General features: G+C 40.9%; 1 protein-coding gene across 1 annotated transcript in view; it reads left to right on the top strand.

Moving 5' to 3' along the window:
- The window catches only part of Efhb (EF-hand domain family member B), a 63,674-nt gene that overhangs the window by 20,449 nt on the left and 24,473 nt on the right, over positions 1–18,752 (top strand). The window contains exons 6-8 of the mRNA XM_032899468.1: positions 478–607; positions 15,901–15,984; positions 16,725–16,792. Of these exons, the coding sequence (XP_032755359.1) occupies positions 478–607; positions 15,901–15,984; positions 16,725–16,792 (282 nt within the window). The remainder of the gene's footprint in view (positions 1–477; positions 608–15,900; positions 15,985–16,724; positions 16,793–18,752) is intronic.

The following is an 18,752-nucleotide window of genomic DNA, read 5'->3' as shown; positions in this document are numbered from 1 at the left end:
GTTATTTTTGTATATTGATTTTCATATCCTTCAGCTTCCCTGAATTCATTTATTAATCTTACCAGTTTTGGGTGGTGTCTATGGTTTTTTTGTTTGTTTGTTTGCTTGAGTTTTCCAGGTTTGTTTGTTTTTTTTCTTTCTGAGACTTGATCTCACTATGTGGTTCAGGTAGGCCTGGAATTCACCATCCTCTTCTCGGCTTCCTCTGTACTGAGATTAAAGACATAAGCTGCCACATCTTACAAACACGAACACAAAGAGCTCTGTATGTAACATTCCGTGGTGTCCCAGCATGTGCGGGTGAGACCTTTGTTACCTGCAGCCGAGTCTGCACAGCTGCCTGTATGGGTACATTCCAGTCTTGTCCCACAAATCCTGTGCCAACGAGAAAACAGTGTGCTCTCTTTAAAATAAAGATTTTTTTTTCTGTGTATGGCTTAACTCAGAAGTCTTATTCCCTGCTCCTACTACCCACAGGAGAAGCAAAGAACCGAAAGTATAACCCAGCAAGTTTCCATAGGTTTAACTTGTATGGAGTCCCAACACCTCACTGTAATGATGGGCGCACCATGGCTAAAACTTTACATTGGCTCCATGAACTACAAATGTAAGTGTGATTGTACCTGGTTCAGAAGTAAGTCTTAGAGATTTAGCATTTGAACTTAAGGAGCTACCTATTTAAAGTTTATTTTTAAGAGATACTAAATATGTCGGCACGATATATAACATAACGATAATAGAAAAAATAGATCATGCAATGTCTTCATTTCCAGCACACATTCTCTCTGTTTACCCCAAAGGTTTATGCTGTTCTGAAGTTACTTCATGACTTGGTGTTTTTTAAAATTATTTATTATTTATTTATTTAGGTGACAGGGTTTTACTCTGAAGCCTATAGTAGCCAAGAATTTGTGTCCATCTTCTTGCCTCAGCCTCCCAGTGTTGGACTTTATTTACTTTTTGTCGTTGCTTTAGATTTTATTTTCATTCTTAAGTGTGTGTGTGCACATGTGAACGTAGGTACACCTAACAGGCTGAAACATCATCTTCTCCTAGAGCAAGAGTTACAAGTGAGCCACCCGTGGGCATGAGGAATTCAAGTCAGGTCCTTTGCAATGGCTGTCTCTCCAGCTTCTGTGACTTTATAGACATGGCTCTTTGCATGTTAACCTCGCTGGCCCAGAAGACACTATATATCCCAGGCTAGCCACAACCTGCGGCCAACCTCCTGGCTGTCTCTCAAGTGCTGGGGTTATAGGTCTGAGCCACCGTGCCAGGATTGGCATTGAGATCTAATAATTTACTTGGGCATCTTGAGCCTTTGCCCTTAATGTTTGCAGATTTTGACCTTTTCTTTTGAGTGTGTATGTGTGTGAGAGAGAGAGTGTGTGTGTGAGGGTGTATGTTGTGTGGGTGTATATGAGATGTGTTTATATACTGTCTAACTGGCCTCAAACTTGCTGAGTAGCTTAGGCTGGGCTCTTAACTCATGCTTCTCTTAGAAGCCTGAGTTCTGGGGAAAATTGGACTTTCTTATTTCTTCATTCTGTATATAGCTTCTTCCTTAGAATTTTCATTTTTTATTGGATATATTTTAAAATTTATTTACATTTCAAATGATCATCTTTCCTGGTTTCCCATCCATACACTCCCTATCCTACCCCTCCTTCTTCTAGGAGGGTGTTCCCCCTCCCCAACCACCTACTCCTTCCCATCTCCCCGCCCTGACATTCCCCTGCACTGGGGGGTCCAGCCTTAGCAGGACCAAGGGCTTCTCCTCCCATTGGTGCCCAACAAAGCCATCCTCTGCTACATATGCAGCTGGAGCCATGGGTCTGTCTATGTGTGCTCTTTGGATGGTAGTTTAATCCCTGGGAGCTCTGGTTGGTTGGTATTGTTGTTCTTGTGGGGTTGTAAACCCCTTCAGTTCCTTCAATCCTTTTTCTCTAACTCTCCAATGGGGACCCCAATGGGGTCCTTAGTTTTTCACTTACTATGTTATTTTTTATTCTAAGCCAACACATGAATTAATGCCAAAGGCCCTGAGTTTGATTGAGAGTAACACACACACACACACACACACACACACACACACACACACACACACACACATAGGCCCTGCTAATACGTATCCTTAGAAGTTCAGAGGTGGTCTGTGTGTGATGGCTTTTATCTGTCAACCAGGTACTCAAGCCTGAGGCGGAAAGATGGTAGTGAGTTGGCATGCCAGTCTGGGTTATAGTGTGAGCCTCCTCCTCCTAAATGGAGAGTTTCTTATCCTCCTTGATCTCTTGTTAACTTGAGACACAAACACATCACTGTGAAGCCACAACCTTTCCCTTGTTCATCTCCAAGATCTCATATTAATATAAACATCACAATATAAAACAATTTACAAACCTGAAAAAGTCTTAAAAACTCAAACACTTAAAAAAATCCAAAGTCGATTTGTGAGGGGCCCTTTTGGGAGGTCAGGCAAGGCATGCCAGTCTGGGTTATAGTGCCAAAGCAGGGGAAGAGAGGCCTCCTGGAGCCAGAGACCAAGAAGAGTCCTGAATGGGAGAGGGCCCTTTCTTATCCTCAGAAAAACTTGAAATCTCTTGTTGGATTAAGAAAGGTTTGGATTGGGTAAAGGGAAGGCTTGAAAAAAAGGGTTTAGGAAGAAGCACTGAGATCACAAACCAAATGCATCACTGCCTGACTCACCCATCAGTATTGGTCACAACCTTTCCCTTTCCTTCATCTCTCAAGATCTCATATTAATATAAATATCAATAATATAAAACAATTTACAAACCTGTGCTGTGTGAAAAAGAAGAAATAGACTTAAAAAACAAAAAAATGCTGGTTTTACTCAAACAAGGCTTAGGGAATTGCTACAGTCTTAAAAAGCTTTCAGCATCTCTACCCCAACACTGTCCTGCTCTAAAATGTCTATTCTAAAATCAAAAGTCTCCCATCAACTTTGGGTTCATATCTAAATAAACAAACAAACAAACAAACAAACATAAATAAATGCATACTTTCTTATTTCAAGAGGGAAGAAGCAGGGCACAATCACAATTGGGTCAAAATAAAACCAAACTCAACCATATAAACCATGTATGTGTCCAGCATTTGGGATTCATATATGCTCTTCTGGGCTTCTTCAAGGGCCTCAGGCTCCTGCTCCAGATCCACCCTCTGCATCATATACGGTTCGTCTCCTCAGCTCTGGCTGACTCCTGTCCATAGCTGCTTGGTGGTTGTCCCTTGGCACTGGCATCTCAGCATGCTGGGGTTTTCTGTGGTGACTGGGCTTCACATACACCAGTAGCTTTTCTTGGGCTCTCTTCATGGTACAGGGCCTTAAACTTCCCCATAACCTTCACAATGGCCTCTCCCATCCTCTCACAAAGCAAAGCCTCAGTTGCTCCCCATGACCCTGTCATGCCTTCAAAACCAGTACCACTCCTGGTGGCAGCCCATCTTAAAGGACATGGATGAAGGAAACTGATTTTTGCCTGCTTGCCCTCACTCTTGCTAGCAAGATCATCTACTCTTGCTGCTGCATTCCTTCACTGGTATTAAAACCAATCTCTATGGATTCCAACAGAGACTGAAGGACAGCATCTCTCCAGGATTCCTCCAGGACTCCAGGACCGGATTGGGATTGCTGGACAACTGTCTGATTCTCAGTTTTCCAAGCACAATACAGGCATTGTTTGCCCACCCAGACTACATCCTGCAAACCAATCTAATGACATCCCTATAAATAATACCTGGGAGACTCTTATACATAACAAAGTTTGGCTGCCATCGTAAGGTCCAACCTTGGCTGCCTCTGGAGCCCAGATTCTATGTGTTGACTCTAGGAAGCATTTCCCAGAAGATTTCGCCACAGCGATGGTCGTTTCCTAGTTCCCACAAACTTTTCAGCTTCAGCTGACCAGCATCAATAGTCCTGGCAAAGTAAAGGTTTTACTTCAGTGGTTCTGGTACCTTGTTAATCATAGCTTATTCTTCAGTCTCAGCTAATGAGAACCACAGATTCTTAACTTAAAATGGCAAATGATCCTGATAGAGCTATTTAAGGACTCTTAATTTTCCCTCTAAAAACATCACAAGCATCATCTGCATTGCTCTTAACATTTTTATATTCCAAACTGCCAGCAGAACAAATCAATGTTTGAACACTCAGTGATCTTTCTAGCCCAAAGTACCAACTCCCCGTCTCCCAACCTCCAAATACCCTACATGGTCAGGTATTTCACAACAATACTCCACTTCTGGTATCAAATTTTTTTGTCCTATCTAGTGGTATTATTGTTGCTATGCAATACCATGACTAAAAGCTAATTGAGGAGGAAAGGTTTATTTGGTTTACAAACCCAGAGCCACAGTCCATTGAGGAAGGCCCAGGAATTCAAACTGGATAGAAACCTGGAGGCAGGAGCTTGTGGAGACTCCGTAGAGAAGTGCTGCTTCCTGTTTTCTCCCTCTGGCTTGCTCAGCCTGCTTTCTTTTCTTTTCTTTTTTTTTTAAATATTTTTTTTATTAATTTTTACTTATATGAGTAAGTGTAGCTGCTTTGAGATGCTGATTTTGAGCCACCATCTGGTTTGCCAAGAGCCTGCTTTCTTAACTAGCCACCTCCAGCCCTCAGCCTGCTTTATAGAGCCACCAGCCTAGGATTGTACCACTTACAATGGGTTTGGCCTGCCGCAATAAATCACTAATTAAGAACGTGCTCTACAGGCTTGTCTACAACCTGATCTTATGGAAAACATTTTTTTTAAGATGGAACACTCCTACCCCACATACAAGGGGACATCAATAACTCTAGGTCTTATGTCAAAGTTGACACAAAATAAACAAAACATAACCTTTGAATGTTGGAGGTTCTCTATAGAAATTCTGATATTTGGGTCCAAGTTAATAGATTGTTCTAGAAACAACGCTTATAGGTTATAGTCTGGGTGGGCAAACAATGCCTGTATTGTGCTTTATTGGTGAAAAAAGTAGCTGAGATCCTCTTTATCAGACAGTTGTCCATAAATCATATTACCAAAACTAGATGCAACCCCAACCAAATCTCTCATAGTCCTGTCCTTGGGTGTCCTGGATGCCATCTCCAGAGCCTCTCTTCAAAGCTCTCACAGCCAATCCTGGAGAGTCACTCTTTTATAGTTGTCTTTGAATGGACCTTCAGTCTCTGTTGGAATCCATTCTGAGGCATTAGCAAAAATTGGTTTTTGCCCATACCAGTGAAGGCCCTTTACAAGCAGCAAGTTCATCCAGTTTGTGCAGGTGGAGGTTTCAGATGATCTTGCTAAACTTGCAAGCAAGCACCGTTTGTAAGGGAGAAATTTTTATCTCTCCCATTTGGATAAAAAGGCAGTTTCCTTCATCCATGTCCTTTTATATGGGCTGCCACCATTAGAAGGTTGGTCCAGATTTAAGGTATATCAATAGGTTCTTTCTAGCGTTCCTCCAAATAAACCATGGATAAAAAAATGGCGTCGGTCTAGGGCGCGAGGGGTTCTTCAGAGCAGGGGGTGTCCCGCGCAGCAGCAGTTTCCATTGTAGTAGATTCTGCATTCACCGAGCTAAGTTGACAAACAAAAGGTTAGTTAATCATGAGGCTTTCCCATCCAAAAAAATAAAGAATAAGCAAAAAAGGAGGAGGAAGGTTGTAGTCTGGGGCAAGCAGAACCAGAGGTCCAAGAAGAAGTCTCTGTTGGAATCCCATAGAAAATACCAGAAAATACAGGAAGATGAGATGGAAGGAAAGAGACCAGAGGGCTGCCAAGTAAGGATAATCATTTCCATTGTAGTAGATGATGATCATGATGAATAAGAAAAAAAGGAGGAAAGGGGAAGAGGAAGGAAGAAGAAGGAAAAGGAAGATGAGTTGAAGGAAAGAGACTGGATAATCATGATGATGATCTGATGATCATGATGATCGTGATGATTTGCGATGATCATGAGGGGGAGGAGGAGGAGAGGAGGAGGAGGAGGAGGAGGAGGAGGAGGAGGAGGAAAGAAAAGAAGAAGATGAAGAAGATGTTCAGAGGGAGGCTGGCCGCTGACGCAGAAAGGCATGCAGAAGAGAAGATGTTCCAAAGATGGATGTAGGCAGAGGATGGAGAGAGGCTGCTCTAACCACGGATACCCAGCAATGCCAGCAGCCACCAACAGGCACGGGGGTGGGGGTGGGGGAGCAAGAAATGGTTTCTCCTTTGGAGAAAATGTGAGGGTGCCATCCTCTGCTCCCTAGTTCCACAGCTGCCTAGAGAGCTGTGAGAGAACACATTGCCATTGTCTGAAGTTGTGGTAACTTGTAGCATCCACACAGTGGCAGTATGGCTTTCCTGTGTGTCACGGAAGACCTGGCTTTACACTGAGCACGAGACTTTCTCGGTTTCCGTAGCCCTAAACCACTTGCACTTCCATTGGCATCCAACCGCCTACTTGTCTGCTTCATTGCTGGGGTGCCCAATCACTGCCGGCAAGCTGCTCTGGGGAGGCAAAACACAGTCGGTAACAGAGGTCCGAGTCTGTGTTTCCCCAAGTGAGAAACAGCAGGGTCTGAGACAGAAGCTGTGGTTCCCAGTCTCCTGTGTATCCAGGTGCCGCTAGCCTGCCGCTGGGAGTGAAAATTGGTGGAGGGTGCTCAGGGTGTCTACTTGCCAGGAAGAAGGGGAAGGCTGAGAACAGGACAGGCGCAGAGTCCAGTCTGTTTCCAAGAGACTGGAGAGTAAGGAGGGGCTGAAAGAGGGAAGACCTTCTCCAGGCTTCCCTTAGGCTCAGCTCATTACAAGAAAGTCCTTCCCCGACCCCACAGCCCCATAGCCATCCTTGATAAAGGAGATGATGTCCAAACTGTTTTACTTGATGGCAAATGTGAATGCATACACCGCACTCAGGGTGAAACTGGGATTAAATACCTTTTTGCCGGAAAGAATACACAAGAAAGAAAGCTCATTGTCGCCTATCTAGATAACTCATAGGTATGGAGAACTCCAGGTTTTTTGTTTGTTTGTTTGTTTTTAACTTTTTTCTTTTATTGGGTATTTTTAAAATTTACATTTCAAATGTTATCCCCTTTCCCAGTTTCCCCTCCAGCAACTCACTATCCCATCTCCTCTTCTCCCTCTATGAGGGTGTTCCCCACTCACCCACTTATTCCTTCCCACCTCCCTGCCCTGACATTCCCTTACATTGGGGCATTGAGGTTGACAGGACCAAGGGCCTCTCCTCCATTTGATCCCTGACGAGGCTGTCCTCTGCTACATATGCAGCTGGAGCCATAGGTCCAACCCTGTGTACTCTTGGGATGGTGGTTTAGTCCCTGGGAGCTCTAGGGGTCTGGTTGGTTGATATTGTTGGTTTTCTTATGGGATTGCAAACCCCTTTAGCTACTTCAGTCCTTTCTCTAACTCCTCCATTGAGGACTGTGTTCTCAGTTGAATGGTTGTCTGTGAGCATTTGCCTCTATATTTGTCAGGCTCTGGCAGAGCCTTTCAGGAGACAACTATATCAGGCTCCTGCCAGCATGAAATTCTTGGCTTCAGCAATATTGTCTGGGTTTGGTGGCTGTTTGTATATGGGCTGGATCACCAGGTGGGACAGGCTCTGAATGGCCGTTCCTTCAGTCTCTGCTCTAAACTTTGTCTCCATATCTCCTCCTGTGAATATTTTTGTTCCCCTTTTTAAGAAGAAGTGAAGCATCCACACTTTGGTCTTCCTTCTTCTTGAGCTTCATGTGCTCTATGAATTGTATCTTGATTATTCCCAGCTTTTGGGCTAATATCCACTTATCAGTGAGTGCATACCATGTGTGCTTTTCTGTGATTGGGTTACTTCACATAGGATGATATTTTCTACTTCAATCCATTTGCCTATGAATTTCATGAAGTGATTATTTTTGATAGCTGAGTAGTACTCCATTGTGTAGATATACCACATTTTCTGTATCCATTCCTCTGTTGAAGGGCATCTGGGTTCTTTCCAGCTTCTGGCTATTGTAAATAAGGCTGCTATGAATATAATGGAGCATGTGTCCTTGTTGTATGTTGGAACATCTTATGGGTATATGCCTAGAGGTGGTATAGCTGGATCCTCAGGTAGTACTATGTCTAATTTACTCAGAAACCAATAGAGGTGGTCGTGCCATTTGCAATCCAGTCAATGTGGATCCTCAGGTAGTACCTATGTCTAATTCTGACTGGTGTGAGAAACTCAATTGTTTTGATTTGCATTTCTGATGACTAATTTTCAGAATGGTTGGTGACAGTTTCAGCAATTTTTTTAATAGGGTTATTTTATTCCATTCAAATATACATGGATATTAGCCCTCTAGTGTTTAGTATTGGTAAAGATCTTTTCCAAATCTGTTGGTTGCTATTTTTCCAGAAGTCCTTTGTCTTAACCATTTGTTTTACCATTTCAATTTTGTTTAGAAAAACTGCTGTTCTTTTTTCCATTGAATCTGGTTTTAATCTCCTTTTTGTACATGGTGAAAGAATGGATAGATCTGCATTCTTCTAAGCTGACCCTCCATAACCAGCATCATTTGTTGAAAATGCTGTCTTTTTTCCATTGAATGGTTTTAACTCCTTTGTCAAAACAAGTGAGCATAGGTGTGAGGGTTCATTTCTGGGTCTTCAATTCTATTCTATTGATCTACCTGACTGTCTCTTTACCAATACCATACAGTTTTTTATCACTATTGTTTTGTAATACAGCTCGAGGTCAGGGATAGTGATTCCCCCAGAAGTTCTTTTATTGTTGAGGATAGTTTTCACTAACCTGGATTTTTTGTTATTCCAAATGAATTTGCAAATTGCTCTTTCTAACTCTATGAAGAATTGAGTTGGAATTTTGATCTGGATTGCATTGAATCTATAGATTGATTTTGGCAATATGGCCATTTTTACTATATTAATCCTGCCAATCCATGAGCATGGGAGATCTTTCCATCTTCTGAGATCTTCAATTTCTTTCTTCAGAGACTTGAAGTTCTTGTCATTCAGATATTTCACTTACTTGGTTAGAGTTACATCGAGTATAATGGTGTATTTTATATTATTTGTGACTATTGTGAAGGGTGTCATTTTCCGAATTTCTTCCTCAGCCTGTTTATCTTTTGAGTAGAGGAATGCTACTGATTTGTTTGAGTTAATTTTATATCCAGCCACTTTGCTGAAATTGTTCATCAGGTTTAGGAGTTCTGTGGTGGAATTTTTGGGGTTACTTAAGTATACTATCATATCATCTGCAAATAGTGATGTTTTGTCTTCTTCTTTTCGAATTTGTATCCCTTTGACCTTTTGTTTTCTGACTGCTCTGGCTAGGACTTAAAGTACTATATTGAATAAGTAGGAAGAGAGTGTGCAGTCTTGTTTAGTCCCTGATTTTAGTGGGATTGCTTCAAGTTTCTCTCCATTTAGTTTGATGTTGGCTACTGGTTTGTTGTATGCTGCTTTTACTGTGGTTAGGTATGGGTCTTGAATTCCAGATCTTTCCAAGACTTTTACTATGAGGGGGTGTTGAATTTTGTCAAATGCTTACTCGGCATCTAATGAGATGATCACGTGTTTTTTTTTTCTTTGAGTTTGTTTATATAGTAGATTACATTGATGGATATTCACAGATTGAACCATCCCTGCATCCCAGGGATGAAGCCTATTTGATCATGATGGATGATTGTTTTGAGGTGTTCTTAGATTTGGGTTTTGAGAATTTTTTGAGTAGTTTTGCATCGATATTCATAAAGAAAATTAGTCTGAAGTTCTCCTTCGTTGGGTCTTTGTGTGGTGTAGGTATAAGCGTAATTGTGGCTTCACAGAAGGACTTCCTTCTGTTTCTAGTTTGTGGAATAGTTTGGACAGTATTGGTATGAGGTCTTCTCTGAAGGTCTGATAAAATTCTGCACCAAACCCGTCTCTTCCTGGGCTTTTGTTGGTTGGCAAACTTTTAATGACTGCTTCTATTTCTTTAGGAATTATGGGACTGTTTGGATGGTTTATCTGATCCTGATTTAACTTTGGTACCTGTCTAGAAAATTGTCTATTTCATCTAGATTTTCCAGTTATGTTGAATATAGGCTTTTGTTAGTAGCATCTGATGATTTTTTGAATTTCCTCAGTTTCTGTTGTTATATCTCCATTTTCACTTCTGATTTTGTTAATTTAGATTCTGTCTCTGTGTCATTTTGTTTGCCTAAGGATTTATCTGTCTTGTTGATAGACAAACAGCTCCTGGTTTGTTGGTTCTTTGTATAGTTGTTTTGTTTCTTTTTCTTTTTTCTTTTTTTTTTCTTTTTTCTTTATTTTGGAGCTGGGGACCGAACCCAGGGCCTTGCGCTTTCTAGGCAAGTGCTCTACCACTGAGCTAAATCCCCAACCCCAGTTGTTTTGTTTCTACCTGCTTGATTTCAGCCCTGAGCTTGAGTATTTCCTGCTGTTTACCCCTTTTAGGTGTATTTGCTTCTTTTTGTTCTAGAGCTTTTAGGTGTGTTGTCAAACTGCTAATGTATGCTTTTTCAATTTCTGTTTGGAGGCACTCAGAGCTATGAGTTTTCCTCTTAGCACTGCTTTCATTGTGTCCCATAAGTTTGGGTATGCTGTGCTTTCATTTTCATTAAATTCTAAGAAGTCTTTAATTTCTTTCTTTATTTCTTCCTTGACCAGGTTATCATTGAGTAGAGCATTGTTCAGCTTCCATGTGTATGTGGGCTTTCTGTTATTTTTGTTGTTATTGAAGACCAGCCTTAGTCTGTGGTGATCTGATAGGATGTATGGGATTATTTCAATCTTCTTGTATCTGTTATGGTCTGTTTTGTGACTGGTTATGTGGTCCATTTTGGAGAAAGTACCATGAGGTGCTGAAAAGAAGGTAAATTCTTTAGTTTTAGGATTAAATGTTCTATAGATATCTGTTAAATACATTTGGTTCCCAATTTCTCTTAGTTTCACTGTGTCTCTTTTTAGTTTCTGCCCACCATCTGTCCATTGATAAAAGTGGGTTTTGATGTTTCCCACTATTATTTTGTGAGGTGTAATGTGTGCTTTGAGATTTAGTAAAGTTTCTTTTTTGAATGTGAGTGCCATTGCATTTGGAATATAGATATTCAGATTTGAGAATTCATCTTGGTGGATTTTTCCTGTGATGAGTATGAAGTGTCCTTCCTCATCTTTTCTGATAATTTTTGGTTGAAAGTTGATTTTATTCAGTATTAGAATGGCTACTCCAGCTCATTTCTTGGAACCCTTTGCTTGCAAATTTTTTTCCCAGACTTTTACTCTGCATAAGTGTCTGAATTTGTTCTTGAGGTGTGTTTCCTGTATGCTGCAAAATGTTGGATCCTGTTTATGTATCCAATCTATTAGTCTAGGTCTTTTTATTGGGGAATTGAGTACATTGATATTGAGAGATATTAGGGACCAATGATTGTTGTTTTCTATTATTTTTGCTGTTACAAGTGAAATTATGTTTGTGTGACTATCTTCTTTTGGGTTAGTTGAAAAAACATTACTTTCTTGCTTTTTCTAGGATGTAGTTTCCCTCCTTATGTTGGAGTTTTCTATTATCCTTTGTAGGGTTGTGTTTGTGGAAAGATATTGTGTAAATTTGGTTTTGGGATGAAGTAACTTGGTTTCTCCATCTGCGGTAATTAAGTGTTTTGCTGTATATAGTACCTGGGTGGCATTTGCTTCTTTCAGGGCCTGTATGACATCTGCTAAGGATCTTTTGGCTTTCACAGAAGTCTGGTGTAATTCTTATAGGTCTGCCTTTATCTGTTACTTGACCTTTTCCCCTTATTATTTTTAATATTCTTTCTTCATTTTGTGCATTTGGAGTTATGACTATTATGTGACAGGAGAATTTCTTTTCTGATCCAATATGTTTGGAGTTCTGTAGGCTTCTTCTTTCTTTAGGTTAGGGAAGTTTTCTTCTATAATTATGTTGAAGATAGTCGTTGTCCCTTTAAGTTGGGAATCTTCACTCTCTTCTGTTCTTATCATCCTCAGGTTTGATCTTCTCAGTGTGTCCTGGATTTCCTGGATGCTTTGGTTTAGGATCTTTTTGCATTTTGCACTTTCTGTGATTGTTGTGTCAATTCGTTCTATGGTATCTTCTGCCCCTGAGATTCTCTCTTCTATCTCTTGTATTCTTTTGATAATGCTTGTTTCTGTAAGTCCTGATCTCTTTCCTAGGTTTTCTATCTCCCAGTTGTCTTTCTTTGTGAATTCTTTATTGTTTCTATTTCCATTTTTAGATCCTGGATGATTTTGTTCAATTCCTTCACTTGTTTGTTTGCGTTTCTTATAATTCTTTAAGAGATTTTTGTGTTTTCTGTTTTAAGGGCTTCTACCTGTGTTCTATATTTCTTTAAGGGAGTTATTTATGTCCTTCTTAAAGTCCTCTAACATCATCATAAGGTGTGATTTTAATTGGGAATCTTGCTTTTCCAGTGTGTTGGGGTATACAGTACTTGCTCTGGTGGGAGAACTGGGTTCCGATGGTGCTAAGTGGCCTTGGTTTCTGTTGCTTAGGTTCTTGCACTTGCCTCTTGCCATCTGGTTATCTCTGGTGTTAGCTGGTCTTGCTGTTTCTGGTTGTAGCTGATCCCTCCTATGACCCTGTGAACTATGATGTTTGGTGTGTCAACACTCCTGGGAGACCAGCTCTCTCCTGGGAGGATTTGGGTACTGAGCACTGTGGCACAGAAGTAAACTGGATGGATCCTGTCCCAGATTGCTTGTCAGTTCTTGTGTCCTAAGGTCTCTGGGTGGGTTCCTTGGAGTAGAAATGGTGGTCTCATCTGTGCCCTCAGGTGTTTCAGCACTCTTGGGAGGCCAGCTCTCTCTTGGTGGTATCTTGGTATAGAGACTTGTGGCACAGGGCCATCTCTGAGTGCAGGAGGAAACTGGAGGTTTCCTGACCCAGACTGCTCCTTGCTCCTGTGTACTGCGGGATCTGGGTGGTCATCTGGGCTACCTCTTAGACTAGGTATTTTAGCAGAGGTTGTGGTCTCATCTGTGCTCTCAGGTGTGTCAACACTCTTAGGAGACCAGCTCTCTCCTTGTGGATCTGGTTACTGAGAGGTATGGTACAGGGTTAGCTCCTGGAGCAGATAAAATCCAGACGCTGGGTTGGGGATTTAGCTCAGGGTAGAGCGCTTGCCTACAGGCGCAAGGCCCTGGGTTCTGTTCCCAGCTCCGTAAAAAAAAAAAAAAAAAAAAAAATCCAGACGCGCTGGCAAGTCTAGCTTTTTTATTGGTATATGACCAATTGTTATGTCCTCTCAGTGTGGGGTCATGGTTAGGTAGTTTGGCAGGGATTTGGCCCCATGCCTGCTATTCTCAATCCTGTGATCTCTCGGATGTGAGCCTGTGTAACCTTACCAGTTCTTCTGTTCTGTCTAGTGGCATAGTCCACTTGCCCCACACCTACTCTTCTGCTAGTGTTGTTTCGAAAATAACAACAGTCTTAGCCACAAAGGAAAAGTCTCAAAAAAATTCTCTATATTATTAATTCAATCCTATCTTGGACATCATGGGGTAGGAGTAGTTAAGTTCACAGATGAAGACTTTGAAGCCAGTTATTTGCCTAACGTCATGTAGGCTAGAACCTGGCAGATTGACTGCAGCAGCTATTCCTACTCCTGCATAGGCCTGGGGACTCTCTTAAAAATCTCTATCTGAGAACTGAATTTGGGTCTTCTGTAAAAGCAACAAGTGCTCTTACCGACAGTACCATCTCTCCAGCCCTGCTTTCCATAATTGTAAACATTGTGTGGGTTGGCTCCTTAATAGTGATTCTTTAATTGAGATACAAGGGCATACGCATGTTGAGAACGGGAGGGATATTTGCAGACACAGCCTAATGGGTTCTTTTCTGAGTGGAGCTGGTGTTCTTGACCTTGGCATAGAAAAGAATTTCAGTATAACTAGGTGTGAGAAGCAGATTTTGAGTTTATTACAAGAGATTAAAACATTTAAAAAAAATTGTGGTATTTATGTGTGTTGTCTGTGGAATGTGGGGTGTGTGTGTGTGTGTGTGTGTGTGCCTGCTCAGAAGTAGTGTAGGTGTGTAAGGCTATCCAGGTACATGTGGAGGTCAGAGGAGGACATTTTCAGGTATTGTCCTCTCTCAGTCTCCACCTTAGTCCTTGGAGACAGCATCTTTCACTGAAATAGAAAGTCACCATTATTTTTGGCGGACTAGCTGTCCAGAGGGAGCTCATAGGACCTATCTCTCCACCCCTTGCCCAATGTTCATGAAAGGCACTCATGATCAGACCAAGCTTTTTCTTGTTTGGGAGTTGAGAATTTGAAGCCAGATCCTCATGTTTTTAACCTTTGGGCTAACTCTGTAGCCCCTAAGAAGATACTTTATCATAAATATAAACATGAGTTAGTAGAAAAAGAGGCTCACAGGAAAAAAAGGAAGGTCAGTACATCCAGGTGAGGGCATGGCCTTCTCAGGAAAGAATCTTGACTATGTGTCTTAATATTTGTATATGTGACTTTGGTAGATTCTGAAGTTCTACCTGGAAGGGTTGCTAACTAAGGGACTGTTTATCTCTCTCCCTTTTCCTCCAGTAAGAGAGATCATGGGATCGTGGGGGAACAATGAGTAGGACAACAGCGGATAAAGTAAAAGCAAGGTTACAAAGAGTGTTCAAGGAAGAAAACTGTGGTTTTGTTTAAACATTTACTCATGTACATAGTGTGTGTGTGATATGTGCAGAAATCTTGTGGTGAGCTTGCTCCCTAGACATATTTTCATGTAAACATTTATAGTTTTCTTAGTGACATTCTTTGAAATAAGCCGTTTAAACTGGTATAGGAGAAAGGCCTTAAGATTGGCTTATCTCTTTTCAACAGTCTAAGTGAGAGAGGAGTAAGACTGCATACTGTTAGACCTTGAGTGTGGTTTCCTATTACTTTAACATTCTTATTTGAGACATCTCTATATAAAAGGAACTTGGATGCTATGTAGTCAAGATTCACAGCACATGCTGCTAAATTGTGCTGGAATACTCCATTCTTAGCCAGGGAAAGACTTCACAACCAGACTGTGGAGTGGCGAGTACCCTTCCCCACAACATATGTTCCACATTCCTCATCTTTCTGTCCTGTCTGAAAATATTTTTATGTTTTTTTTATTCATATTGGCAAAGTGTTTTCTTTTGCTTGCGCTCCCTTCCTCTTTTCTTAGGCTGAGAACTGAAATGAGTCTAATGCATTCCAGGCAAGTGTTTGTCCCCTGAGCTGTGTCTCCAGACTGGACGAGTGTCTGACTGAGGTGCCTGTTATCATAGCAGAGTCTTCAGGCCTCTAGGCACACTCAACACCTTTTGCTCCTTTTAGATCTTCTCACGAAGACCCCACTGTAAACCTCTGCAGCCCATGGGCTTCCCTTAACCCAACTTTCGATTACTGTACAACCTTGCCATTTCGACCATGTGCTCTCTTGGCCTCCTCTCTCTTGGTCTCCTTAGCCTGAACTCTCTTCTTTCCCTTTCTCCTCCCATAGACTGGTTTAGTCTGTGGTTCACACTTAGTCCTCTACCTTCTCTCCCTGCTGTGGGCTCTTCCAGTTGCCTCTGGCTCTACTCTTCCTCATATTTACAATAAAACTGTTCTGCTCAACCATACCTCGAATTGGTCACACCCCACTTTATACACAGACCATGCTATATTAACAACCAAAAGAATTTTTATTACAAAGCATGTGATAGAAACATCAATATGTGAAGTATTAAATATGGAATATCTTTTGAGACTTGTTTACTGAGGGTGCCGAGATACCACGATCCTTTTCATTGTGTTTATATTTTGCAGCCAATGGCATTTAAATAATAAATAATGACAGTAATACCTGTTTATTTCTCATTTTTTTTAGGGAAAGAGGAGCAAAAATTGTATCCAAAAGAGCTGATGATTTTGAAGAAAAATTTCAACACAGACTTGGAAGAGTTTTAGACCCGTGAGTTTGAGCTTGAGGCCTTGCCGTCTCTCGCTTCCATCTGGGCCATCAGGGTAGGCTTGGTGGCAGGCACCTGTGATCTTAGTCCTGGGAAGTAGAAGTAGGACGGTCAGGAGCTCAAGGTCACACCCTTAGCTATGTTATTGAATTGAGGGTTACACTGAAAAAACCAAATGTTGGTTTGTGTCTTACCAAATTGTTTTTATTGAACATGAAAATAATAATTATATAGTTCATCAGCGGAGTACTCTCATGGCCTATAGCATTCAGACTTCCAGGAAATCAGTGACTTATATGCATCTGGAGAAGGGGCAGGAGAGAATTCTGTATATTTTTTTTCTTTTTCTTGGTTATTTTATTTATTTATATTTCAAATGTTATCCCCCTTCCTGGTTTCCCCTCTGAAAACCCCTATCCCATTTCCCTCCCACCCCCATCCCATCTCCCTCCCACCTTGCTTCCTGGGGGAGCACCCTCACAAAGCTTTATTTCTGGGATATCAGAAAAATTATTTTGCCTCTTTTTGCTTTGAATTCTCCCCCCCACCTCTCTCTCTTGTGGTCTGCAAGGAAAACCTTCAGCTGCTGTTAATACAAATGGACACCAGGCTCTTGTAATGCCTTACCTTTGGTTTTCCCAGTGTGTCTATAGGAAAGTCTGTGGGTTGCTAAGCACCTAAGGCAAACAACTTTGAGCTTTGGGTGGTCAGGACTTTAACTAGAGTTTGCTTTCTCCTATAGCATTGCTGAAACTATGAATGTTCCCCCAGGGCACACATTTGGAGCTTGCCTCCAGCCTGAAGAATATGGTAAATATGTGAATTTCTTTCTTGACAAATAAACCCAACCCCATTAAAGGAGTGACTTTCTTAGACCAGAATCTCTTTTTCTGTTACCCACAATGCTTTAGCCTGTATTGGAACATATGAATTAACCCCCAACTCCCCATCCCCCCTAAAGAGAGGCAGGTGCTGGGCTCTTGTTACTGTCCAGCTTGCTGCCCCTGGAAACATAGTCTCATTTCTGTTGAAAAACATCTCTAGAAGGTTGTGCTCTTACCTTCACCATGGATATAGATACACGTGTACACATCTATATATGCATTTTTTTCTGTCGTGCTGAAGATGAACCTTGGGCCTTGTGTATTCTAGGCACAGCACTGTATCACCAAGCTACGTGTCCAGCCCCTTGAAGCTTCAGATGTTAAAGATTAAAGCTTTATAGCATTAATGGTATATAAGAATTCTTTTCATATTATGTTTGAACTAATACAGTTTGAAGGCTTTATAATTAATACGTTAAGTTGACTTTTACTTAGAAAATAAATATAAACTTATTATCTCAGTGAGCTAAGGCAGCTTTTAATTTAATTTGAATACAATACTTATGTCATGATATGACAGATTCTTGGTGCTTTCTAAAGATGCAAAATCTGGGCTAGCAAGATGGCTCAGTGTCAAACTTGAAAACCTGAGTTTGGTACCTGGGACCCATATAGAGGAAGGAGCGAGTCAACTCCCAAGAGTTGTTCTTTGGCCTTCCCATGAGTGCTATGGTACACTTGAGAGCCTGTGTGAGTCCTTATGCTTTGTGCACAAGGCGCCTATACACATGTGTTCCTGGAGGTCAGAGAAATGAGTTACAGAGGGTTGTGAGCCATCTGATGTAGGTACTGGGAATAGATATAAATATACATATAAATATTACATATTTATATAATAATATTATTAATACAGCAACACTATACATTAAACTATATATTTATATAATTATGCTAATATATGATGTTATATAAAATATTAATTATATTTTGTATGTAAAATATTAAAATAAGAAAATAGTTAAATGTTTTAATATTAAATTAAATATTAGTTAAACATAAATAAGAAAAATACAGATTTTTTTAAGGCCACATAACAAGTGTACAGAATCAGAAAATATTTTATTGTTTGCTTTTGAGGCAGTATATCAGGCTGGTTTCTGATTTGCTGTGTCTTATCTAGACCTCCCAATCCAGGATTACAGGGAGGGAGCACCATGCACAGCAACATATTTGTTTACCTATGGGACGCAGATTTAAACATTTAAACTCTAATGTATCCTACTTAGACGTGGTGGTTCATTCTGTGATCCCAGCATTTGAGAGACTGAGACAGGATGATTGCTTCAAGCCTGACCCATCTCAGTGTTCGTTCGAGTGAAAGACCATGTTTAAAAAAAATGTTTTTGATTATCATTTGTTTTTTACAGTGCTGGGAATTGAATCCAGGGCTTTGCACAATGTAAACAAAGGACCTACATTCTTATACCAGAGACATCTTGTTTCAAAAATGAGATACACAGACACACACACACACACACACCACACACACACACACACACACACACAGAGAGAGAGAGAGAGAGAGAGAGAGAGAGAGAGAGAGAGATATAACCACATAATTAAGAGCTGCTCTCATCAGCCAGCTAGCAAGTCATCAATCCAGCCATAGGTAGCAGAGGACTTGTATAACTGTTCTAGCTCATGTTTTAATTACAAACAAACAAAAAGTTTCTCATGGATGACCTACAACTTGCTATATCCCTAAGACAGGTCTTGAACTTATAACTCTCCTGCCACCACCATCCACATACTGGGATTACAGACTGTGCCAACATGCTGAGCTTTTTTTTTTTTTTTGGTTCAGCTTCATTGCTTAGCCCAGGCTAGCCTTGGATATATATTAGTTTGATATTAGTTTGCTTTCTATTGCTATGATAAACACGAGG

The sequence above is a fragment of the Rattus rattus genome, chromosome 4 (genome assembly GCF_011064425.1).
Source record: "Rattus rattus isolate New Zealand chromosome 4, Rrattus_CSIRO_v1, whole genome shotgun sequence".
NCBI classification, from domain to species: Eukaryota; Metazoa; Chordata; class Mammalia; order Rodentia; family Muridae; genus Rattus; species Rattus rattus.
Note: the sequence above shows the minus strand (reverse complement) of the source record. Positions and strands in the feature narration are given on the sequence as shown.